Source organism: Marmota monax, unplaced genomic scaffold (genome assembly GCF_021218885.2).
Source record: "Marmota monax isolate L192 unplaced genomic scaffold, Marmota_monax_Labrador192_F-V1.1 WCK01_AAM20220418_F8-fsc00034, whole genome shotgun sequence".
NCBI classification, from domain to species: domain Eukaryota; kingdom Metazoa; phylum Chordata; class Mammalia; order Rodentia; family Sciuridae; genus Marmota; species Marmota monax.
Genome location: NW_026693934.1, coordinates 8,208,522 through 8,231,718, shown reverse-complemented (window position 1 = coordinate 8,231,718; position 23,197 = coordinate 8,208,522). Strand labels below are relative to the sequence as shown.

The 23,197-nt window shown below is 33.7% G+C and overlaps 1 protein-coding gene across 2 annotated transcripts in view; it reads left to right on the top strand.

Annotated features, from left to right (window-relative positions):
* Positions 1-2,411: 2,411 nt before the first annotated feature.
* The window catches only part of Rab3gap1 (RAB3 GTPase activating protein catalytic subunit 1), an 85,756-nt gene continuing 64,970 nt past the window's right edge, over positions 2,412-23,197 (top strand). For both annotated transcript variants that reach the window (XM_046463723.2, XM_058585388.1), the window contains exons 1-3: positions 2,412-2,502; positions 2,603-2,658; positions 5,118-5,193. In XM_046463723.2, the coding sequence (XP_046319679.1) occupies positions 2,485-2,502; positions 2,603-2,658; positions 5,118-5,193 (150 nt within the window). In that variant the 5' untranslated portion in view covers positions 2,412-2,484. The remainder of the gene's footprint in view (positions 2,503-2,602; positions 2,659-5,117; positions 5,194-23,197) is intronic.

Sequence of the window (23,197 nt, the reverse complement as noted above, 5' to 3'; positions counted from 1 at the left end):
GGCACTATTCACAAGGTGTTTTCTGTAGGGGGCACCTCCTACAGTCAGATTTTGGAACACAAGAGAGTTGGTGTTCCCTGGAGTTCTGTGATCACCATCTCTGTGGATTTCTTCCCCTCTCACTTTATTAAGAATGTTCTCCTACAACTCTCCCATCTCTCCTTCATCATCACTCTCTCTACTGGACCATTTCCATCAGCATACAAACATGTCTATTATCCTCTGCCAAAAAGGTGAACAAAAAGAAAGCCAAGAAACAACCAATCATCCTTGACTTTACATTCCTCTCTCACTTGCTTTTTCAGCAGCAGTCAATATTTACCATTTGCAAATGGTCTCCTCTTTCAGGTTCTGTGCCATTGCTCTTTCTTTGTTCTTCTGTTTCTTGAGCTACTCCTTTCCTTTATCCATTCTCTAAAAATAAAATTCTTTGGGACTTAATGAAAGGGTCTTTTCTTCCCTTTCTATATTCTTAAATCACCTCATCTGTTTTTGTGATTGAAAATGCCAATACTTATGAATTTATACCTTCACCCCTGGTCTTGCCTCTGAGTCGTTTTCCTCACCTGATTTTTTTTCTCCATAACTGCCCTTAGATATCTTACAAGCTTGCTAAACTTAACATCTGCCAAACTGAACTCTTTGTTTCCAGGCTCCTTTGCAGCCTTCCCTATTGCAGAAACTATCCTCATATGCCTACTTAGGCTAGAAATCTGAAAATTATTATTGATTCCTACATTTCCCTTATTCTTGAATTCAGTCCATAAGCAAGTCCTGTCTATCCTATCTCTAAAATTCCTACCAAATCTGTTTACCTCGTCATCCTAGTCACAGCCTTTGCACATTCTGTCTAAAATTCTCTAATAGTCTCTAGCTATTTCTACTTCTTTTTTTGCCCCCTTCCCATCTATTATTCACATGGCATTCGTACTTCTGCAAAATGTAAATTAGATTACATTGCTCTCTTGCTTAAACATTCTAGTGACCTTCATTACACTTCAAATAAAATCTATCCCTGGTCTAGAAGACCCTGTTTGGTCTGGCCCATACCTCTCTCTCAAACTTCATCACAGAAGTTGTGCTCTAACTGCAAGACCCTTGTTCAGTTCAAAAGACAGAGCAGATTTTCCTACCTTCCAATCTCTAGACATGCTCAAATCCTTCCCCACCCTTGACATGGCTGCCTCCTTTCTATCCTTCGGCTCTCTTCCAAGATGCTCCTTGTCAAGGTTACCATTGACCTTTATGTTGCTGATAATGGCACTGACACAGGTGTGAGCACCTCTTCCTGTTCATGTAGCAAATTTCCAGCTTCCCTAATAGGCCCTGAGTTCTTAGAAGTCAGAGATTATATCTACAATATATCTTCGCATTCCTGGAACCTAGGAAAAAGACTGACATGTAATAGATGTTTAATAAATGCTTGTAAATAAATAAAGGTGCAAATTGAGACCTCTTGGGACAGATTACTGCAGTAGTAATTCAGCCCCTCAGTTTTGTACTGGACAGAAACTGAGACATGTGTGCAACATTTTGCATTGGCAATAATTGTTGTCAAAATTCTTCTGACCTTTAGTTTCCTTGTCTACTCTGTCTATACCACCATATCTTTTATGTCCCTAACTTTAAGTCTTTTTATGATGGAAGCTGCATTTACTGGTCTGCCACCTCCAGATTTTCTGTGGGTTGCCAATTTCATTAAACAAGATTTAATTTTAAACAATTTAATTATGAAAAGCTTCAAACATGAAACAAAGGAAATAGTATAATAAACACCCATGTACGTATCACTGGTTTAAACAATTATTGACTCATAGCTTTTATTTCATTCCCATCCCCACTCATTTTCCCCCTTTCATTACTTTGAAGCAAATCTCAGAAAAGTTATCATTTCATCTGGGATATTTCAGTATGTATGAAATAGAATTCTTAACTGTTAGTTGGCAGCCCTTCTGTTTCTTAATGGCTTAAAAGTGAAGCATTAATTGAACAGCATGTTGCTCTTCCCCCAAACCAGATAACTAGTATGATTTTTATTTTATTACTTAACCCAAACAGGATAAGTTCTTTAGGGAGTATGGTGACAGAAATTGGTGGGATTTTATCACCTATTCAGGGCCTGGCAATCAAAAAACAATTTAAACGAAAACAGACCCAATGTATTTTAGGTTTTTTAATACAATCTTATCCACAGGAATCTAGGACTTTGTTCTACCTTCCTTCTGGTACTTTACTGTAATCATTTACTGTACAGAAAATTTTCAAATATCATTAAGCCAGCCAGACAGAAAGGTAGGGAATACTAAATTCTTATCCTAGGAAAAAAGAGCATTCTCTAGTCTAAGGAAGCTTCATCATCAGAAGGCTGGGCCTCAGGGGCGGGGCCTTGGCGATACTCCGCCCACTATCCCTCACTGCCCTCCGCCCCTCCCTCTTGCGCTCTTCTTCCCGGCAGTCCTAGCGCCCGACCCGGCGCGCCTCAAGATGGCGGCTGACAGTGAGGTGAGTTCCCTGACTCCTATCTTATGTCACTAAGTTCGCACCTCCACGTCATCGCTCTGGAGCTCAGTTTTTTTCATTTCTTTCCCTCCCTTTCCCTCAGCCCGAGTCCGAAGTATTTGAAATCACAGACTTCACCACTGCCTCGGAATGGGAAAGGTGAGTCGCATCTCCGGTTGCCAGTACTCTGGGCCCTGGCCTGCCCCCGCCACTTTCCTAGCCCAAACATAACACTTGTGACGCCGCTTCTGTGAGAAAAGTAATACCCGTAGGTCCCGAGTCATCCTTTTTCTGGTTAGATACAGACCTCTTCCGCATCCCGTCTTGACAAGTCCCGGCCCGCCCCCGTCGGCCAAACCCTTGACCGTGGGGCTTTTAGAAAAAGTTTTGTTTACTTTCAGCCCACTTTCACTACACCCTTGCCCACACACAAAAATAGTTGCCGAAACTACCACTACCGTTCCTATTTTCATTCTTGTTTAACGCATTTGATCATTAGCAATAAACTTCGCAGCTGCATTTTTTCTTCTGTGGACATCGGTATTCCATTTTCAGGATGAGGCCTTTCTCAAGTGTATTGATGGTGGTCCATCTGCTACACTCCCACCATCTCCATCCCGTCTTTCAGAATAACCTTTTTACAAAGTCTGCATATGGCTTAGGAACGTTTTGATTTAAGTTTTAACAGTTCAGTGAGTGATGTGCCAGGCTTCCTGTGCCTGACAAACTCGGAACAGCTGTATGAGTGGAATTGTTATACCACTGATATTAGTGGAAAGCCAGTTTTGTGGAGGAGTGATAGCTTAGATTAAGGTTTCTGTTCGGTATCACAGAAACCCTTCAGTTTTGTCAGTGTTGAGGTCAGTATTTAGATTGTTGAAATTTTGTAATCTTTCTGATTGGGAGGTAAAATTTGTGAACACGTAATTAGATGGCATAGGAAAAAATATTTTATTTTATTTTTTTTTTTTTTAAAGAGAGAGTGGGAGAGGGAGAGAGAGAGAGAGAATTTTTTAAATATTTTTTTTTTTTTTTTAGTTCTTGGCGGACACAACATCTTTGTTTGTATGTGGTGCTGAGGATCGAACCCGGGCCGCACGCATGCCAAGGCAAGCGTGCTACCGCTTGAGCCACATCCCCAGCCCCGAAAAAATATTTTTTAAAAATCCCTGTTGGAATAATGATTTGACTTGCAGTGTTCCCCTGACAAGACTATACTCATCAGGTAGTGTGTCCAGGGTCACGCCAAGGGGAACCCCTCTGCCCCCCACTTAATCCTTATGTTTAAAAAAAAAAAACCAAACTGCAAATAGTTAAAATGAATTCCAATTGGCACTTTAACTGTAAAAATAGTAGTTTAAATAGGGATAATGTTTTGGACTTAGAAATTGTTGGAGATAATTTGTAGAAAAGCTAGGAAATTAGCAGATTTGAAAATAGAAGGTGGGTGGGGGGGAGAAAATAGGCAGTTGAAGCTTAGTGCTGGTGCTTATGGTCCTAGTTAATTGGGAAGCTCAGGAGATTAAGACCAGCTGGGCAAGATAGGGGACCCTAGACAAGACTGATTGGGAAGGGGTTGGTTAGACATGAGAAGGGCTAGACATCTGACTGGCAGGTGAGAATGAACCTTTCTGACTTCATGAAGAAATATTTCCTATTGACAGGAAATAATTAAGATTAATATGGAAGATGAGACCAGGTTGTGGAAAACTTCCAAAGTTAAGTGAAGGAATCTACATTCTATACTTTTGACCAGTGATTCTCAGGTTTTTGTGTGCATTAGAATCATAGATTGCTTGGATCCACCTCAGAATTTCTGATTCTTTAGGTCTGAGGTGGAATCCTAAAATTTGCTTTTAGAACATGATCCCAGGTAAGGCAGATCCTGCTGGTGAGGAGACCACACTTAGAAAAGAACCAATGCTTAAAAAAGTAGTGAGAGAATCTTGATTTTTAGAATGGCCAGGTGAGGTAAAATGAAAGTGAATATCATGACTTGATTCTTAGTTAGGATGGTGATTTGAGGACTGGAGAAAAAGAAAGGAGAATTGTAAGATATTTTAAAGAAGATTTAGATAAATGAATTTGATATGTATGAGAGTGGGGAAAACCAAACATGGAACTGCAGTTTCTTGCCTGAAAGAATAAGTGTCAAAGTGACAGCAGTTTTGGGCCTGTTGAATTTGAAATTGGTATCTTGAAGGTAGTTAGAAAAAAGTAATTTGAATTTAGGAGGGTGGGGTGAGAAAACAGTATTTTGAATGGAAAAATGATCACTTTTCTCTGGTTAAATATTTAAAATATCCTGAAATAGAATATTAAATCCTTTAGTTCTTCATATGGAAACAATTGTATGAGAACACAAAGTAGTAAATTTGTTTCTTGGCTTTTATGCTCTTGTTTGAGAAAAAAAGTTAAGACTTTGAACTTCTTTAAAACTTGAGCTAAACAAGATTATTTCTGCTTTTATTATATATCCTTAAATTAGCCTATTAAACTTACAAGCCTTTTATAATCAAAATGTTAAAATAAAAAAATTATCTTTTAAAAGAAATTATATAATAGGAAAAAAATGTGAAGTTACATATTTAGAGAAAGCTTTTTTGTCTTCTTCCTAGGTTTATTTCTAAAGTTGAAGAAGTCTTGAATGACTGGAAACTGATTGGAAACTCTTTGGGAAGGCCACTTGAAAAGGTCAGATCTATTTGCTGCTGTCTCTAAATTAGTATTTACTTTGAAACCTCTGTTTTTAAGCCCTTTGCTATATTTGGCACATTTGAATTAAATGTTTAATTTTAAAGTTATGTATAATCTGTAGATATTAAATGGCTTTTGGAAAAATTTGAATTTGTGGCAAAAGATATGTGTAAGACATTTGTGAAATGTTTTTTAAATAATAAAGCTATATCTCTATATATAAAATGTCATTCTTTGTGAGTGATTTTTGTTTCATTAGAAGTTTACTTTTCTCTTGCCTTATTCCTTGGAATGTTAGAAAAAATTTTTTTCAAAGTTTTTTAGTTGGTCAAAGAAAAATTGTATTTACCAACTTCTGTGTATTTTGTTTATAAGGAAAATTTTTGGTTTTATAACATGCTGTTAATTAACAATATTTTACTAAATTTTTGTGTTTTGATAACCACATACAGTAACCACTTCCTCACCCATTTTAACTTGTTTTAAGAATTTTATGTAAGAATGAAAAAATTATTCAATATTGAGGTAGAACTCTAATTCTAATCAAAAGTACTGATAATTTTATTCACAAACCACACCCAAATGTTTCCTCAAGAATGAATTCTGAGGAACAAACCTAATTTTTGTTTGATTCACTGAGGGATTCTAACAATTTTATCTTAAGTTTATGTAGGTGTTTAGTATGTTAATTTCATTTGAAGTAAAACTAGTGATTCTTTTTATCATCTATTATTAACTCAATAATAGTTCAACTGCAATTTACACTCTGTAAAGAACTCAATTCTAGATATTTGTAGGGATTTTTAGCTTAGAGCGGCGATACAGAACTTGAGGCTATCAGAAAAAACCAAACATTCGGATGTTTTCTTTATCCTTATGAATATGAGCAGAAAAAGTAACACCACCTATAGAAATCACACATGATATAAAGATTTTTTTGATTATGTAAATTGATTTACTATATTAAATGTTTTTTGTTTAAATTTTTTAATAAAGAGAAAACGTGAAGTTCTCAAACTGTTTGCCCTATTCCACTTGAAACAAATACATAACGATTGATATAGATTCCAGTAAGATTAAAGGGTAGATATAGCTTGGACAGGAAAAGATTTGCATTATCAAAAAAGAGAGTTGAACCAGGTATTTATAAGCCCTAATATTCTTTAATTGTTTGATTTAGGTGCATTTACTGAGTACTGCTATATGCCACGTGGAATAAGTAGTAAACAAAATAAGGTTCATGCTGTCATTGAAGGTAAATTCTAGTGAGGGAAAGAAGTAATAAATAAATAGATCAGATTAAAATAGTAAATTCTAAATTCATTCTGAGATTTAAATTGTCAGTATATTTACAGAAGGTAGCATACTAATAAGTATGTAGTAGAGGCTTAAGAAGTGTTAGTTCAGCTGTTTTCTCCCTACTGAACAGTAGCACATAGATGTGGAATACACAACTAGACTTCAAAGTGAGCTGTAGAAACAATTACAAATAAGATTAAAGAAAGCATAAATGGCAGGGATTATTTGTCTCAGAAAAGAACGTTTAGATAAAGTTGTAATAAGAGACTTTATATAATATAAAGAAGAATAATTACTAATCCTCTTCCAACTGAAGAGGAATTAAAAGAAAAAGTTTTAAAAACTTATGGAAATTTTCAAATAATATGTAAAGTTTACAAAATAGTATAATGAACCCCCAAATCCATCACCCAGTTTTAACAGTATTCTGCCATTTCTTATGCTGTAGTATCTCTGTTCAATTCCTTAACCCTACTAGATTTTTAAATAGTTCTTAAAGATAGAATTTACATACATTGTAATATACAAAATGTGACTGCTTAGTTTTAACAAATCCGATGATGTATTCACATTATTACCAAGATGAAGGATGTTTTGTCACCATTAGAAAGATCTCTAGTGACCCTTTCGAGTTAATCCCCATGCCCCCAGGTATCTGCTGTTTTTATTATATACACCATAGATCACTTTTCTTTGTCCTAGAGTTTCATATATAGATGTCTTCTGTTTCTGTGGTTGAATGAGATGGTAGATATCATTCATACTTTTGTTCTACTTTTGGGTTTTTCTGACTACTTTCAAGATTATTATTATTATTATTATTTTTTAAAGAAACTTTGAGCTCTCTGTCAGTGATGTACAAAGATGTGTTTTCTTTGTGTTTTTTCTGCTTGGGTTTAATATTGGATAAGGTTTTCAGAACCCACATGATTTCTCAGCTCTGTCTTGTCTTTGGTTTCAGAAGTTTAAGTAAATATAGCATTACTTAAAGCAACTATTAAAAAAGATTTTCTAAGGCAGGTTTTAGATTTTAGTATCTTGGACTTGATAAGATAGATAATGTTTCATGACATTGGGAAAATTTAGGCTATTATTTATTCAAATGTTTATTTTTTTTGCCCCATCCTCTATTTTTCTGTGTCTTAAATTATGTTTGACCTCAATACTTCTCCCAAAGGTAGTTTATCATTCTGCTAATCTCAGTCCTTTTGTCTCTCTTTTAGGTTGGATACTTTTTTTGTGATTTTGAGTTTATTTACTCTTTCTTTTGTTGTCTCCAACTTGCTGTTAGGTCCATGTGATGTATTTTTCAATTCAGTTATTGTACCTTTTAGGTCTATAATTTCTATTTGATTCTTCTAATTTCTGTTTCTCTGAGATTACTTATCTTGATTAAAGTTTATCTTGGAGATATGTTTCTTTAGTCCTTGAACATATTTATTATAGCTAGTCTAAAGCCAGTTGCATTACCTAGGTCTTCTTGGAATTGGTTTCTGTTAACTTTTTATTTTTTCAAATTAAGTCACATTTTCCAGTTTTTTATTTGCTTGGCTTTTTGTGTGTGTATGTGTATCTAGTAAATTTTAAATTTTATGCTTAGATTATGAGTGAAATGTAAAGACAATATAACCTATATTTCATTATGTAAGCATAAATTTTCATTGATAAAATTTCTGTTGTGTTCCTATGAGAATTATGTAAGCATAAATTTTCATTCATAAGACTCATAACATTTCTGTTGGATTCCTCTGAAGAGTTTTTGGTTTTTTTGTTCTAGCAAACACTTATTTTAGCTGGTTTAAAATTCCATTCCACGAGACGTACATTGTTACCCTAGGTACATGTATGATTGCACAAATGATGTGACTCTACTTCGTGTACAACCAGAGAAGTGAAAAATTGTGCTCCATTTGTGTACTATGAATTGAAGTGCATTCTGCTGTCATGTACAACTAATTAGACCAAATAAATAATAAAAAATTCCATTCCATTTTTAATGATGCCAGCAGTGCTCTTAATGTGCTCAAGTCTCCATTGTACATGCATGATTTAATAGTGTTTTATACATTTTGAGGTTTACTCCCTTATTGGGGCAGTGTTTTATACATTTTGAAGTTTACTCCCTGATTAGCTTCTTTCCTTCAAGATTGTTTTCACCTCAATTTTAGAATTGCTCTGCCAGTCTTGAGCTCTATTCTCTGTTGACGAAATCTAGCAAAGTTTATCATCGTGCAGACCTGAGTTGTGCATGGATTAGAATTCCCTTAGATTAGCAATTCTTAGTCTGTGATCTGAAGAATTCATCTTGGTGCCTGAGAGCTTCTGAAGGGTTGTCAAGACCCTGCCTTTTCCAACTGCTTTACTTTTGTCAGGCCAAGTTTTCTTCCCATAGTATTTCAGTTGAAACAGTAGATTGGAAATATTGAATGCAGAAGCAGATATGAGTATCCTGTTGTCTTTTTTAAAAAAAACTATACATTAAAAAGATTTGCAAAATGTAAAATAATGCTACTCTTATTAATTTTTTTCCTGGCAACTAGAACTTTATGTTAACATATAACAAGCGCATTATCATTTGAAATTAATATTTATGGGGGGTGCTGGGTTTGAACCCAGGAAAAGAATTAGAAAAGAATTTTCCTGGTTTGAACCCAGGAAATGAATTGTATATGCTAAAACACATGCCCTACCACTGGACTACACTTCCAGCCCCTTTCTCTTTAATTTGTAAACCACTGGTTCCTCAGTATATCCTTGGTTTGGTATAGATAAATGAGCTTTGTGTTCATTTAGCAATTTGTCCAGCCATTGTGCCAGTAGTTGGTATAACCAGGATTTAATCTAAATCTCACTTGCCTTCAGAACCCACATGATTTCTCAGCTCTATCTTGTCTTTGGTTTCAGAAGTTTAAGTAAATATAGCATTACTTAAAGCAACTATTAAAAAAGATTTTCTAAGGCAGGTTTTAGATTTTAGTATCTGGGACTTGATAAGATAGATAAAAATCTTGGTGGTATAAGTATGATCCTGCTTGAAGGAAAGGGAATTAAACTTTCAAATTCCTTTTAGCTTTGTAATTTTATGATTTTATATACCTAGCAAAAATTATAAGTACTTTTTATAAAATGTTAAGTTTAGGTATGTCATGATCTGGTGGTAATAGAGTGATTTAGTCAGTGACTGGCTCTTTCCCCTCTGAAAAATTCATGGAAGAAAAACCATTAACTTTAGAAGGTATTGAAATGAGTTCAGATTTTTTATACCCACTCCGCAGAGTCAAATGACACTTCTGTGCTTAGAGTTTATACAACAAATTTAAAATAAATTTGGACTATAAGTTTTCTCTAGTTTGAAAACTTTTCAAGCTAAGTTATAACAATAAGTCAAATCTTGGGACTGATACAAATTTTATAAATAGTTGAGTTTCCTTTATTTGCATTTTCTCAGAACATTTGGGTGTTTTATGGATCATTAAAGTGAGGAGTAGAGTAATTTTAATGCTGAAGTTTTGGGGAAAACTTCAGATAGTTCTGGGCTAGTCACTGATGGAAATACAGTGTTTCTGAGATGAATAAAATGAAAGCAACATTTATCTGCTCACAATGTTTAAGGAATAAGACTATAATAAATTTATAGTCTGTTTTTTTCCCTCCATTTTTATTTTTAGTATCTATGGTGTCTTTTTCTTTGGAGATCGTACAGAAGAAAATAATTGACATTTGATTTTATTTCTTTTTTAAAGTTTGGGGAGTTTTTGGTGTTAATGTTGTCAAAATTTTTATTTTTGTAAGATAAAAATGGCAAGAGATACCTTCAAGAGGCAGCATAGCATAGTGATGAATGAGGGCTCTAAAGCCATACTGCTTGTATGGAATTTTACCTCTGTTGTTTATTTGCTTTGTGCCATTGTGCTCTTCCAATTAATGTTGACTCTTAGGGTTTTTTTTGAAGTGGGGAAGGGAGGGCAAGTACTTGGGATTGAACTCAGGGGCACTCAGCTGTTGAGCCACATCTCCAGCCCTATTTTGTATTTTATTTAGAGACAGGGTCTCACTGAGTTGCTTAGTGCTTCACTATTGCTGAGGCTGGCTTTGAAATCAAGTTCCTCCTGTCTCAGCCTCCTGAGCCACTGGGATTACAGGTGTGCATCACCACGGCTGGCATTAACCCTTAGTTTTAACCCTCTCTCTCACATATGTCCAGGAGCTGTAGAGGAGAATATAAACAAGTAGAATTACTTAACACCTTTTTTGTAAATAAAAATTATTCATTAATCCTTAGAGCATCTAGCAATTAAAAACCTAACACCTTGCTGGAGGGAAGGGGGAGTGCTTTATGGTATGTAAAGTATACTGGCTGAGAAGGCTTAGGTTTAGTTTTAAGATAATGAGAGAGCTCTATAGACATTTTTGGATCAACTGTTTCCTAATTATTTTCTTTGGCACAGTTTTGAAGATTTGCTTGTTATTTAGTTGCAGCATGATAACTAAATATGATTGGTAAAATTTTCAGTGTGATAAGTCTTAATACACATTATTAATTTCATGTTGAACTTAAATTTGATATGGGGCATATACCACTAAAACTAATAAATAGAGCTGTATAAATATTTTTCTTAGAAGTCTTAGCCAAAACCATTTACTCACTTATTTTATGTAATAAAATGTCTCTACAACATAATTCTAAATAGCAAACATCAGTCTTATATGTGAGCTGTTTATAAGTAATTAATTTCATTAAATGACATCCTCATTTAAATTTTACCACTTGGTTTGGTATAGATCACATTTTGTTACTACAAATGCTACAAAAAATAAAGCTGTGATCATTTTACAATTGGCAATTACATCTCCAGTGCTGTGACCCTTTTTTAGGGAGTTTGGCATACAGAGGATATGATCTAGTAACATTGGTTATAACAGTTAATTTGCTGATTCATTTATTTCTTTCACATGACCCATTGCCTGGTAATCAGTAATCAACCATTAGCTGATTGGTTGTCTCCTCAGAACATGTGATTAATCCTTTGAACTTGTCATGTTCCTTTTGCAAAAGATAAACAGCATAAACAGATGATATTTAGTTGCTTAGAGATTTTGTTAAAATATAGTGATGATGGCATTTTCTTAAGCATTATGCAAAAGGCAGAAAGTCTTTTTTCTATGTCTGGTACATTTTAAAGTAAATAATTATGTAGTTAAATTCTTCTGTGTTTAGTTTTATAAATATTTTCTTTATGTTTTGGTTTTAGTTTTTATTTTTTCCCTTTTTGAATTAATTTTCTCCTTTTTTCCTTCTGACTTTGATTTAGTAATTTTATTTTTTTTCTAATTTTATATTCACTGCAGAGTTAAGTTTTATGGATGAGTCATATTCTAAAATATTGTAAAAGTGGTTGTTTTGAAGCTAGGTTGCATTTTTCCATATGGAGTAATATTTAAATGTTTCTAGGGTGGCATAAAATATTAAATTTCTTGTCCTATTTCTGGGGCCATGTTCTAAGATTGTCTTCCTCTTTTAAGCTATTTCTTTTGTTCATTTATTTGTTTTATTTTATTTTTTAATGTGGTATTGGGAATTGAACTCAGGGCCTTGTGCATGCAAGGCAAACTCTCTACCAATTGAGCTGTATCCCCAGCCCAGTCATTTATTCGTTTATAAAGTGCCAACTATGTACCAGAAATTTTTTCCTTATTTTGTGTTTCTCAAAACAACATTCTCCCTTTGCATTTCCTCACTTCAAGATTGTTGAATCCTTTTCCCTTTGCTCCATGGTCATTTATTCAGTCCGTCAGTTGTAAGTATTTCTGTTGCTCTTTCTAGGAAAGTTACAACTAGAGACTCATAGCTGTTCAGGCAATTAATCCAAACCAGATATCTAAGAAAATTACAGTAGAAGTTACGTTTTATAGTACTATTAAAATTAGAGTTCTGCTGGTTTAAAGGATTTATAACTTTTGGTGGTTAGAAGGATCACCACTGTGTGTGTGTGTATGTATATATGTGTGTGTGTATAAAGTGAGCTCTTTTTTGAGAGATGGTGCATAGTATTCATCAGATACTCAAAGAAGCCTGTGACCCCAAAACAGGTCAAATAAAAGCTGTTTAAAATGACTTTTGTGCCAGGCATGGTGGCACACACCTGAAATCTCAGGGATTCTGGAGGCTGAGGCAGGAGGATTGGGAGTTCAGAGCCAGCCTTAGCAACTTGGCAAAGCACTTAGCAACTCAGCTAGACCCTGTCTAAATAAAATACAAAAAAGGGCTAGGGATGTGACCCAGTGGTTAAGTGCCCCTGGGTTCAATCCCCAGTACCAAAAAAAAAAAAAAGTTTTTTGTATGTTTTTATTATTTTTAAAATTAATGTATTTAGTTTTGGTGAGAATACCTCTGCAAAGTCTTACTTGAACTTGAAATTTTGGAACAGTTTGCATGATGGAGATTGCAAAGCTATGAAGAAGCCGTAGTTTTCTCTCATATACAGAAGTGGTAATTTTTTAGTTTTTAGTTGATGAAATTTGTTTTTGTCTTTAGCCATTTTTACTGATTTCTGCTGTCTTGACTCTGAGGCCAAAAGCTTCAAGTTTTGCTAGCCCTTAAATGTTAAATGCTCAAAATTACCTACTTCTTTCCTTCATTTCTGGTTTCTACCCCATCTTCACTCCCATAGCCAAATGTATGCTAATCTCCATCATTAAAAAATAGTTTTATTAATTAATTTAAAAGATTCGAAGGGCAGGGGATGCAGCACTTTCTAGCACGTATGAGGTTCTGTGTTCCATCCCCCAGCACTGGGGGAAAATTTTTTGAATGAATAATAAATATTCTCACAAAAATTATTTTTGGTTTTGTATTTTATTAAAATACTAAAGGAAAAAGAAAAATGAAATTGACATTGTTATGCTTCTAAGCACAGAGTTCCTTATCTAAATGACTAAAATTAGTCCTCCAAACTGCTTTTGGGCTCCTGTCTCGGAATTTCTTTTCACCATTTAGTTCTCAAGTTTTTAAAAGAATGCTTGTGATTATTACAGAAAAATGTAAGACAAGTAAGTTAACGCTTTTACATTGTTTGGAGAAATATTTTGGAGCAAGAGATCTGTCTATCTAAATTGTCTAGAAGGTTTTCTTGTGGAGTCAGTTTCCTAAAATTAATTCTGTTCTCGTTGTCCTTTGTTGTTGTTTCAATTTTTATTTTGTACTCCCAAATACTTTACTTGAAAAACTTAAAATACCTTTAATTGTAAAATAATGTCACCAAACTAAATGATGTTTGTATTTTAAAAAAGTGATAGTCTTTGCATTATCACTTCCTCTCATCTACTTTCTACAGCTAACAAGTTTTAACAGTTTGTTCTTTTCTGTGTATACACAGAAAAGTATACATATTACATTTTTAACAAGAAAATGATCATATTCTTTTATTACACTGCCTTTAAAAAAAACTTTATCTTGTTGTCACTTTTGCAACATAGGACAAAAACATCTATCATTATTTTAGTGCTTGCACTATATATAGTTCATTGAATGACTGTATCATAATGTCTGTACATAGTCCTATTGAAGAATATTTACTTTCTAGTTTTTGCAGTTATGGTATTATGGTAAGGTAGTAAGCATGACTATGTATACCTTGCATATTTGTATGAATATTTCTGTAATAAAGAGTTCTATAGGGGCTGGGGTTGTGGCTCAGTGGTAGAGTGCTTGCCTCGCCCATGTGAGGCCCTGGGTTTGATCCTCAGCACCACATATAAATAAACAAACAAATAAATAAGTAAATAAATAGGTATTGTGTCCAACTACAAATAAAAAATAAATATATTTTAAAAAGAATTCTATAAGTGAAATTACTAGATCAGAGGGGATGTGATTTTTATATTTAAGGAATATAGCCATGTTTTCTGTCAAAATGGTTAAATGTATTTACACTCTCACATGTGTGTGGGGGAAAACACCCAGAACCCCAGTCCTCCAACATTATTTTCATTTTATTTTTACTAGTATGATAGAATAAAACTGCCTCATTTGTATTTATATTTCCCTGAGTACTTTTAAGCATTTGTGTTTATTAAACACTAGAATTCCCTTTCTGAAGGCTTATCATGTACACTCACCAATTTTCTGCTGTCTTGTTGAATTGTAGAAGGGCTCTTAATGTTTTTATGAGTGCTAACTCTTGCAAATATTTTTCTCAGTCATTTTCTTCTTAATTTGAATGTTTTTGTTTCCCAAGAGTTTATGTATTTTTTACTATGGCAAAAATACTTCACATAAAATTTACCATTTTAAGTGTATATAGTTCATTGGCATTAAATACATTCATGTAGTGCAAATATCTTCACCATCCATATCCAAAACTTTTTCATCATCCCTAACAAAAATACTCATTCAAGAAAAACAAACTCATATAAGAGGAATATACACTGGTTGCCTATTTGTGACTAGCTTATTTTATTAAGCATAATGTCTTCAAGATTCATTGTATTGCAGCATCTGACAGAATTTCATCCCTTTTAAAGGCTGAATAATGTTTCATGGTATGTATATACATTTTTTAGTCGTTCATCTGTTGATGGTCATGGATTACTTCTACCTTTTGACTGTTTTGAGTAATGCTGCTATGAACAGGGGTGTACAAATATGTGTTTGTGTTCCTGCTTCAGTTCCTTGGGGGTATAAACCAGAAGTGGAATTGCTGGATCATGTGGTAATTACACATTTCATTTCTTGAGGGGCTTCTATATTATTTTCTATTGTGGCTGTATCATTTTATATTCCCACTAGCAGTGCATATCCTGTACAACACACTTATTTTCTGGTGTTTTAAATAATAGTCATTTTAACAGATTTAAAGTAGTATCCCAATGTGCTTTTGAATTATTAGTGACGTTAAGCATCTTTTCCTGTGCTTATTGCTTTTCTGTGTATATACTTTGATGAAATGTCTATTCAAGTCCTTTATTTTTTGTGGGGGGGAGTACTGGGGATTAAACTCAAGGGCACTCAACCACTGAGCCACATTCCCACCCCTATTTTGTATTTTTTATATAGAGACAGGTTCTCATTGAGTTGCTTAGTGTCTTGCTTTTGCTGAGGCTGTCTTTGAACTCATGGTCCTCTTGCCGCAGCCTCCTGAGCTGCTAGGATTACAGGTGTGCACCACCATGCTTGGTCCTTTGTTTATTTTTTAATTTGTTTTTTTAGTTGCTGAGCTGTAAGAGTTCTTTAATATTCTGAATGTTAATCCCTTATCTGACATGTGATTTTCAAAGATTTTCTTCCATCCTATTGGTTGCTCTTTCGCTCTGTAGATAGTATCCTTTGTTGCACAAAACTTAACTTTGATAGACAAAAAGAAAAAAGTAGATAAATTGGACTGTTTTTTGTATCAGTAAATCATTGTGAAATCCAGTATCAATGAACTTTTCCTCCATGTGTAAGAGATTTATAGTTTTAGCTTGTATGTTTAAACTGGATGTTTAGTTTAATTTTTATGTGTGGTATATAAGGTATCAAGTTTATATTTTTAAGTAGTTAGACACTTTATGACTTCTAGATTTCATATCATGTGTAATCTTGTTACCTTAAGATTATAAATTTGTTCTTTTTTTTTAGTACTTACTCTTTTAAAGAGATTTATTTTGTTCTAAAATATAGATATCTACATAGAATTAATTTTTGTGAATAAAGTGAGTCAGTCGTCTTTTATTCCTGTAGTTAGCTGTCTTTTCCCAAACTTAATTCTGTTGAGTATGTTTCCTTTATCATTTAATAAGTTCCATATATACTTGGGCCTGATTCTGGATTTCTGGATTCTGAATATTATCTGTTCCTATAAATATGCTTTTTTTTTTTTTCCTGGGGATTGAACCCAGTGCCTCATGCATCCTAGGCAAATGCTGTACCACTGAGGTACTTCCCCAGCTCTAGCATTTTATTTTAAGTACTGCAAATTTATTGTACATTCCATTAGAACAAATGTCGGCCCATTATTTTCCAAGTTTTTCTTGCAGTTTTATTTATTTATTTTTAAATATATATTTATTTTAGTTGTAGGTGAACATAATGTCTTTTTTTTTAAGAGAGAAGAGAGAGAATTTTTTAATATTTATTTTTCAGTTTTCGGTGGACACAACATCTTTATTTTTATTTTTTTAATGTGGTGCTGAGGATCGAACCCAGCGCCCCCTGCATGCCAGGCGAGCACATTACCTCTTGAGCCACACCCGCAGCCCCATAATGTCTTTATTTTACTTTATGTGGTGCTAAGGATCTAACCCAGGGCCTCGCACATGCTAGGCTCTACCGCTGAGCCACAGCCACAGCCCCTCTTGCAGTTTTATTTTTGCCATATTAATTTAAAAATAAGAGTTTTATCCACTAAAAACTACTCATACATGCAGAATATTTGTAAACCAAGGATTGTCTTAAGTTATATTCATTTAGTTTTAAATTGTGGCTTTTTTTTTTAGCCAAATTTAACCAAATGGTGGGGGCGGGGCTGGGGGGACCACCTAATGAAAGAAGGATATCTTCTGGCAACGTTTTTCCAAGTTCTTGCCTTTTTTTCTTCTAATAAGTACTCAATTTTGTTGGATCATCACTTCTGAATCTTTAAATTTTTTTTTGTAGTTGTAGATGGACAGCATACCTTTATTTTATTTATTTATTTTTACGTGGTGCTAAGGATCGAACCTAGTACCTCAGTGTCAAGTGCTCTGCCACTGAGCTACAGCCCAGCCCTCACTTCTGAATTTTTGATATCAAAAAATCTAATATTTATTGAGTATTTACTGTATACAGGACACTTTCTGAGTACTTTATCATCTCAATTCTCAAATGCAATCCTAGGAAGTAGGAAATATTATCCCCATTTTATAGATGGAAAACTGAGGCACATAGAGAAAATCAATATGCTCAATATTAATAAGGTAGTAGGTGATAAGAAGTACTCTGAGTGCCAGGTGTGTTGGAGCACTACTGTAATCCCAGTGGTTTGGGAGGTTGAAGCAGGAGGATCAGAAGTTGAAGGCCAACCTCAACAATTCAGGAGGCCCTAAGCAACTTAGCAAGAGCCTGTCTCAAAATGAAAGGAGCTGGGGATGTGGCTCAGTGGTTAAGTGCCTCTGGGTTCAATCTTGCTGTACCAAAAAAAAAAAAAAAAAAAAAAAGGAAGATGCTCTGTGAACCCAAGAAATCTGCCCTCAGATACAGATTTCCTTTTATGATCACTGGGATATACTATTTTCTCACTGTCTTTTTAATTTCCTCCCCCTGCTTTCATCTTCTTTGCTTTTTCCATTTCTTCTTTCTCCTTCCAGTGTGCTTAGGGGAATTCTAATGCTGTCATCATTTTATAAACCTTCACAGAAGATTTCAGTGATTCTCCGTTGTCTGTAGGGTTAAGCCTAAATTGATATTCTAGTCTTCATAGTCAGTTCTCTTTTTAGCTCTTCTGCTCCTTTAAAGGAAGCTTCAGCTAAATAGGCTATTTGTTCCCTAAATTTGGTATCCAGTTTGCTATACCAGCACCCTATCTGCTCTTATTAGTTTTATCATACTTACAGGCAAACTGAAATCTGATTTTCTGTACAAACCTATTTATGACTCATTTGCTCATTTGGCATTTACCGAACCATCTCCTTAAATTCTAATCTATTGATCTCACTGATTATCTTTTTTTTTTTTTTTTGGATATAATCCAGGGATGCTTTACCACTGAGCTATATCCCCAGCCCCATTTATTTCTTTTTTTGAGAAAAGATCTTATTAAGTTTCTTAGGACCGCACGAAGTTGCCGAGGCTGACCTTGAGTCTGGGATTAAAGGTGTGTGCCACTGTACCGGGCTTAACTTGTTCTTGTATGGACTATTGAATGTGTAGTATCTAAGTACTATATAGTAAATATATATGGCTTAACCTCTAGTGAGAAGAACAGGGCCATGGCATTTCAAATTCTAGCTTTACCCCTTAGTGGTGTGGTAATGTTAGGCAAGTTTTTAAATCTCTTAATCTTTATTTAAAATATATTTTTTAGTTGACAGTGGACCTTTATTTTTTATTTATTTGTATGCGGTGCTGGAATTGAACCCACTGCCTCACACATACTAGCAAGCACCCTACCACTGAGCCACAGTCCCAGCCCTAATCTTTTCTTTTCTATAAAATGAGGTTAATACATCATAGTGTTATAAGGGTTTTTTTGTTTTTTTTGTTTTGTGTGTGTGTGTGTGTGTGTATGCACACATGCATTATCTGGCTTAGTAGCACTTCATTTCTATCCTCAGAGGCATGGATTTGTGATCTTACTTTTTAAAAATATTTGTAATGACTTCAGGTATATGCAATTGGATTAATTAAAATCCTTGAATACACATATAAGATATACACACATATAGATGAGGTCATATATACAGATAAGGTCGTATGAATGGAATCATACTATATGTGGTCTTTTGTATTTAGTTTTTTTCAAACAACTGTTTTCAAAGTTTGTTCATATTGTAGCATTTATCAATACTTCATTCATATTTGTTGATGAACCATTATTCCATTGTATGGATATAAATAATTTGATTTACCCATTTGTTTATTATAGGAAATTTAGGTTGCTTCTACCTTTTGGTTACTATGAATAATACTACTGTTAACTTTGTGGTAGTTTTTGTGTGGATATATGTTTTCATTTCATTTGAGTGTCTATTAGGAGTAGAATTTCTGGGACATGTAGTAATTTTAATTTTTTGTGAAACTATTTGGCTTTTCCAAAGTGGTTGCTCTATTTTACATTTCTATCAGAAATATAAGAGTCTGGATCTGTACATCCTCACCAACACTTATTCTTATCTTCATTATAGCTATCATGGTAGATATGAAGTGGTATCTCATTTGATTTGCATTTTCCTGATGGCTGGTGATGTTGAACACTTTTTTATGTTCTTATTTCTTATTAATATATCTTCTTTGGAGAAATGTCTACCCAAATCTTTTGCCCATTTTAAATGGTGTTGTCATTTTATTATTCAGTTTTATGAATTCTTTATATATTTTGAATATAAATCCCTTATGAGATATATAATTTGCAATACTTTTTCCCCATTCTCCATGTTATAATATGTATATTCTGAGATGTCCTTTACTTTCTTAATAACATCTATAGTTTTAGCTCTTTCATTTACACCTGCAATCCAATTTGAGTTAATTTTTTTGTCTAGTTTCATTTTTTTGCACAGGGATACCCAATTGTTTCAGATATTTAAGGTATAGGGAATATCTTTTGGATTAGAGCATGTGCTATTTAGAATTGTTAGACTAAGTCATAAATATATGTAATATATTAGAAACATACTGTTTACCTCCTAGCATCTTTGGAACTTACGGGAGTTATTATGAATCCTGAAAAACAAACAAATAAAAAAGGTAATTCCTAAAGTATTTACTAAGTGTGCAGGTACTGTAAGTACTGGGCTACAAAGATGCATAGAACATAGATTTTGCTTTTCAATGTGATTAAAAAGTTGACAAAAAGAATAAGGTGCAGATTTTTGTGATTTGAACGAGATCCTGAGAAACAATCACAAACTGCTTTGATAAAGCAGGAATGAATTTAGATTGAATTTTGAAAAATGAGTAAAAGTATGCTAAAAGAATAAAGTACAGAAGAGCCACAGGTATGAAAGAAAGCATACTGCTGGGGAAATACAAGACTTAAGGCATCATCCTAGCACTGAGTAGATGGAAGATAGCTGTGGGAGATAAAATTGGAAAGGGGTAGACTTTGTAGTTCTACCAGTATGAATACCTGGCTTTCTTGGAGGTACTTCTGATGAAACATTTTGTTTCTTATTACACAAATGTTAATATTACATTTTAAATCCATAAAGTTAAATATTTGTTTTATGCATAATATATATAATGTTTAAATATAGGAATGCACAATTTAGAAATACAAATATGCATGTATGTACTCAAAAACTTTTTTTTTCTTTTTCTTGGTACTGAAGATTGCGCTCAGGGGCATTCAACTACTGAGGCACACCCCCAGTCTTTTTTTTTGTGTGTGTTTTATTTAGAGACAGGGTCTCCCTGAGTTTCTTAGGAACTCGCTAAGTTGCTGAGGCTGGCTTTGAACTCTCTATCCTCCTACCACAGCCTCCCAAGCTGCTGTGATTATAGGTGTGCACCATTGCATCTGGCAACTCAAAAAATTTTACTGATAGAATACATGATTAAAAAACCTGAGAGGCCCTTATTGTAGGTTACACAAAACCACTGAAGTATTTTTTCCCATTTTTTTGGCGCATTATAATTATACATAATAGTGGGATTCATCATTACATATTTGTATGTGCACATAATTTAGTAATATAATTTAGTCAGTATCATTCCTCAGTATTTCCCCTTTCCCTCCTCTGCTTGCTCTCCTGGTTCCTTTACTCTACTGGTCTTCCTTCAATTTTCATGAGATCTCCCAACTTTTCTTTTCCTTTTCCCCTCTGTAGCTTCCATATTCAAGAGACAGCATATGACCTTTGATTTTCTGAGTTTAAAGCCATTGAAGTTATTTTAAGTGGAGGAAGAACAAAATCAGATTTGTATTTTAGGATGTTAACCATATGGAAGAGGATGGAAAGCTGGGAAACTAGTTCAGATATTATGAACATTTCAACTAAGGCAGTGAGTGATCTTCCATCTTGCTGAGGTCTTGGGTCCTAGTTTAGAATGTATCTGAGTTACCTAAAGTTTATTGAGTAGATTGACAGATAATTAAAGGACTATTGGGGCCAAATTATGATGGCATTTAATACTGTTGTTCTTTCATAATTGCCATTATCTTCTTTATTTTCTTGTGGAAAAAGAGTATCTTTCCCTCTTAAATTTTTCTCAGATATTAAAACCTTTTTTCCCCCTTTGTTCTTACCTCTTTTTGAAGCACTGTATTACTGATTTTTTGTTGGATTATGATTTATTTACACACAGTTAACTGTACAGAACTCTAGTATATAGTTTGTTCTGACAAAAGTATATACCATCCAAATCAAAATATTCCAGGAAGATTCCTTTTTTTTTTTTTTTGCCAGTCTGAGGTAACTGCAGTTTAGATTTCTTTCACTGTATAGTAATTTTGCCTTTTGAGTTTTGTATATACTTTGTGTTGTTACATATATCAGTTCTTTTTATTTTATGAGTATACTTTAAAATATTTGCCCTTTCTCCTGTTGATATTTAAATTATGTCCATTTTGGACTATTATAAAGCTTTTGTGAATGATTTTGTGAGCTAATGCTTTGATAATTTTTTGATGTATTCTTAGGAGTAGAATTGATAATTTTGGGGGTATTTACATGTTCAGTTTTATTAGAAACTGCCAAACTGTTTTCTAACATGATTTTATCATTTTATGATCCTAGCAATGTGAGATTTCAAGTTGCTCCACATTCTTTCTGACACTTGACATTGTCAGATTTTTATTTTAGTGATTCTTTTAGGTCTGAAATGCTGTCTCATTGTGGTTTAATTAGCATTTTACTGATGACTACTGATAATGAATAATCATTTAGTAATTCATCATAATTACTGTTTATGAGTCATTCATAGTTTCTTTTGCCAAGTGTCCCAAGTCTTTTGCTCATTTACAAAATCGAATTAGTTAATTTTCAGAATTATCCTCATATATCCTGCATGTGAATCCCTTTTCAGATGTATGTATTTTGAGTTTTTTCTTCAGTCCATGGATTCTCCAATTTTAACTCTTTTGATAAGCACAAGTTTTATTTTGATGAAATTCATTTTCTCAATTTTAAATTTCATTGTTGGTGCTTTTTTTATACTATTAAAGGAATCTTTGTCTATCCAGAGATTCCCAGGATCCCAAGGTATTCTGTGTTTTCTTTCCTGTGAATATCTAGTTACTCAAGAACCATTTGTTGAAAAGACCATCTTTCCCCCACTGAATTCCATGACACCTCTGTTGTAAAATCAAGTATAAGTATGGATGTATTTCTGGAATTGTTTTATTGATCTATTAGTCTGTACTTATTCCAGGAATGTACTGTCTTAATTACTGTAGCCAAATAAGTCTTAAAATTAGGTGGTATACTTATTTATCAAAATTTGCTCTTCTAGGTCCTTTGGATTTTCATATTAGTTTAAGAATCATTTTGTCAATTTCCACAAAATGTCTTCTGGAAATTTTAATTAGGATTATGTTGAATTTATAGATAAACTTCAGAAGTTGATCAGATAATTGATCATATAAACTATAATGCTGTGGCTGGGGTTGTGGCTCAGCGGTGGAGCACTTGCCTTGCATGTGTGAGGCACTGGGTTCTATCCTTAGCACCACATAAATAAATAAATAGATAGATAGATAAATAAAGTAAAGGTATTGTGTTATGTACAACTAAAAATAATTTAAAAAACTATAATGGTATAATAAACAAATGCTATCAGGTATAAGATTTTTATTAAAATGTGTTTTAATAATATGTAATTTTTCCTGATTTTTAAAATTTAATCATTTTCAGTTAAAAGTAACCAGTAGAAATTCTGCTGTTGGTAAAGAGATTCTTATTTGCATGTGAAGAGGCATGGAATTTACTGTGTGTTCATGATTTTTATGTAGGGGATCACAAGAAAATTATTTGAGAGTTATAGTTTTTATATGTCACTTGATAGTTAATATCCAAGGAGACTTCT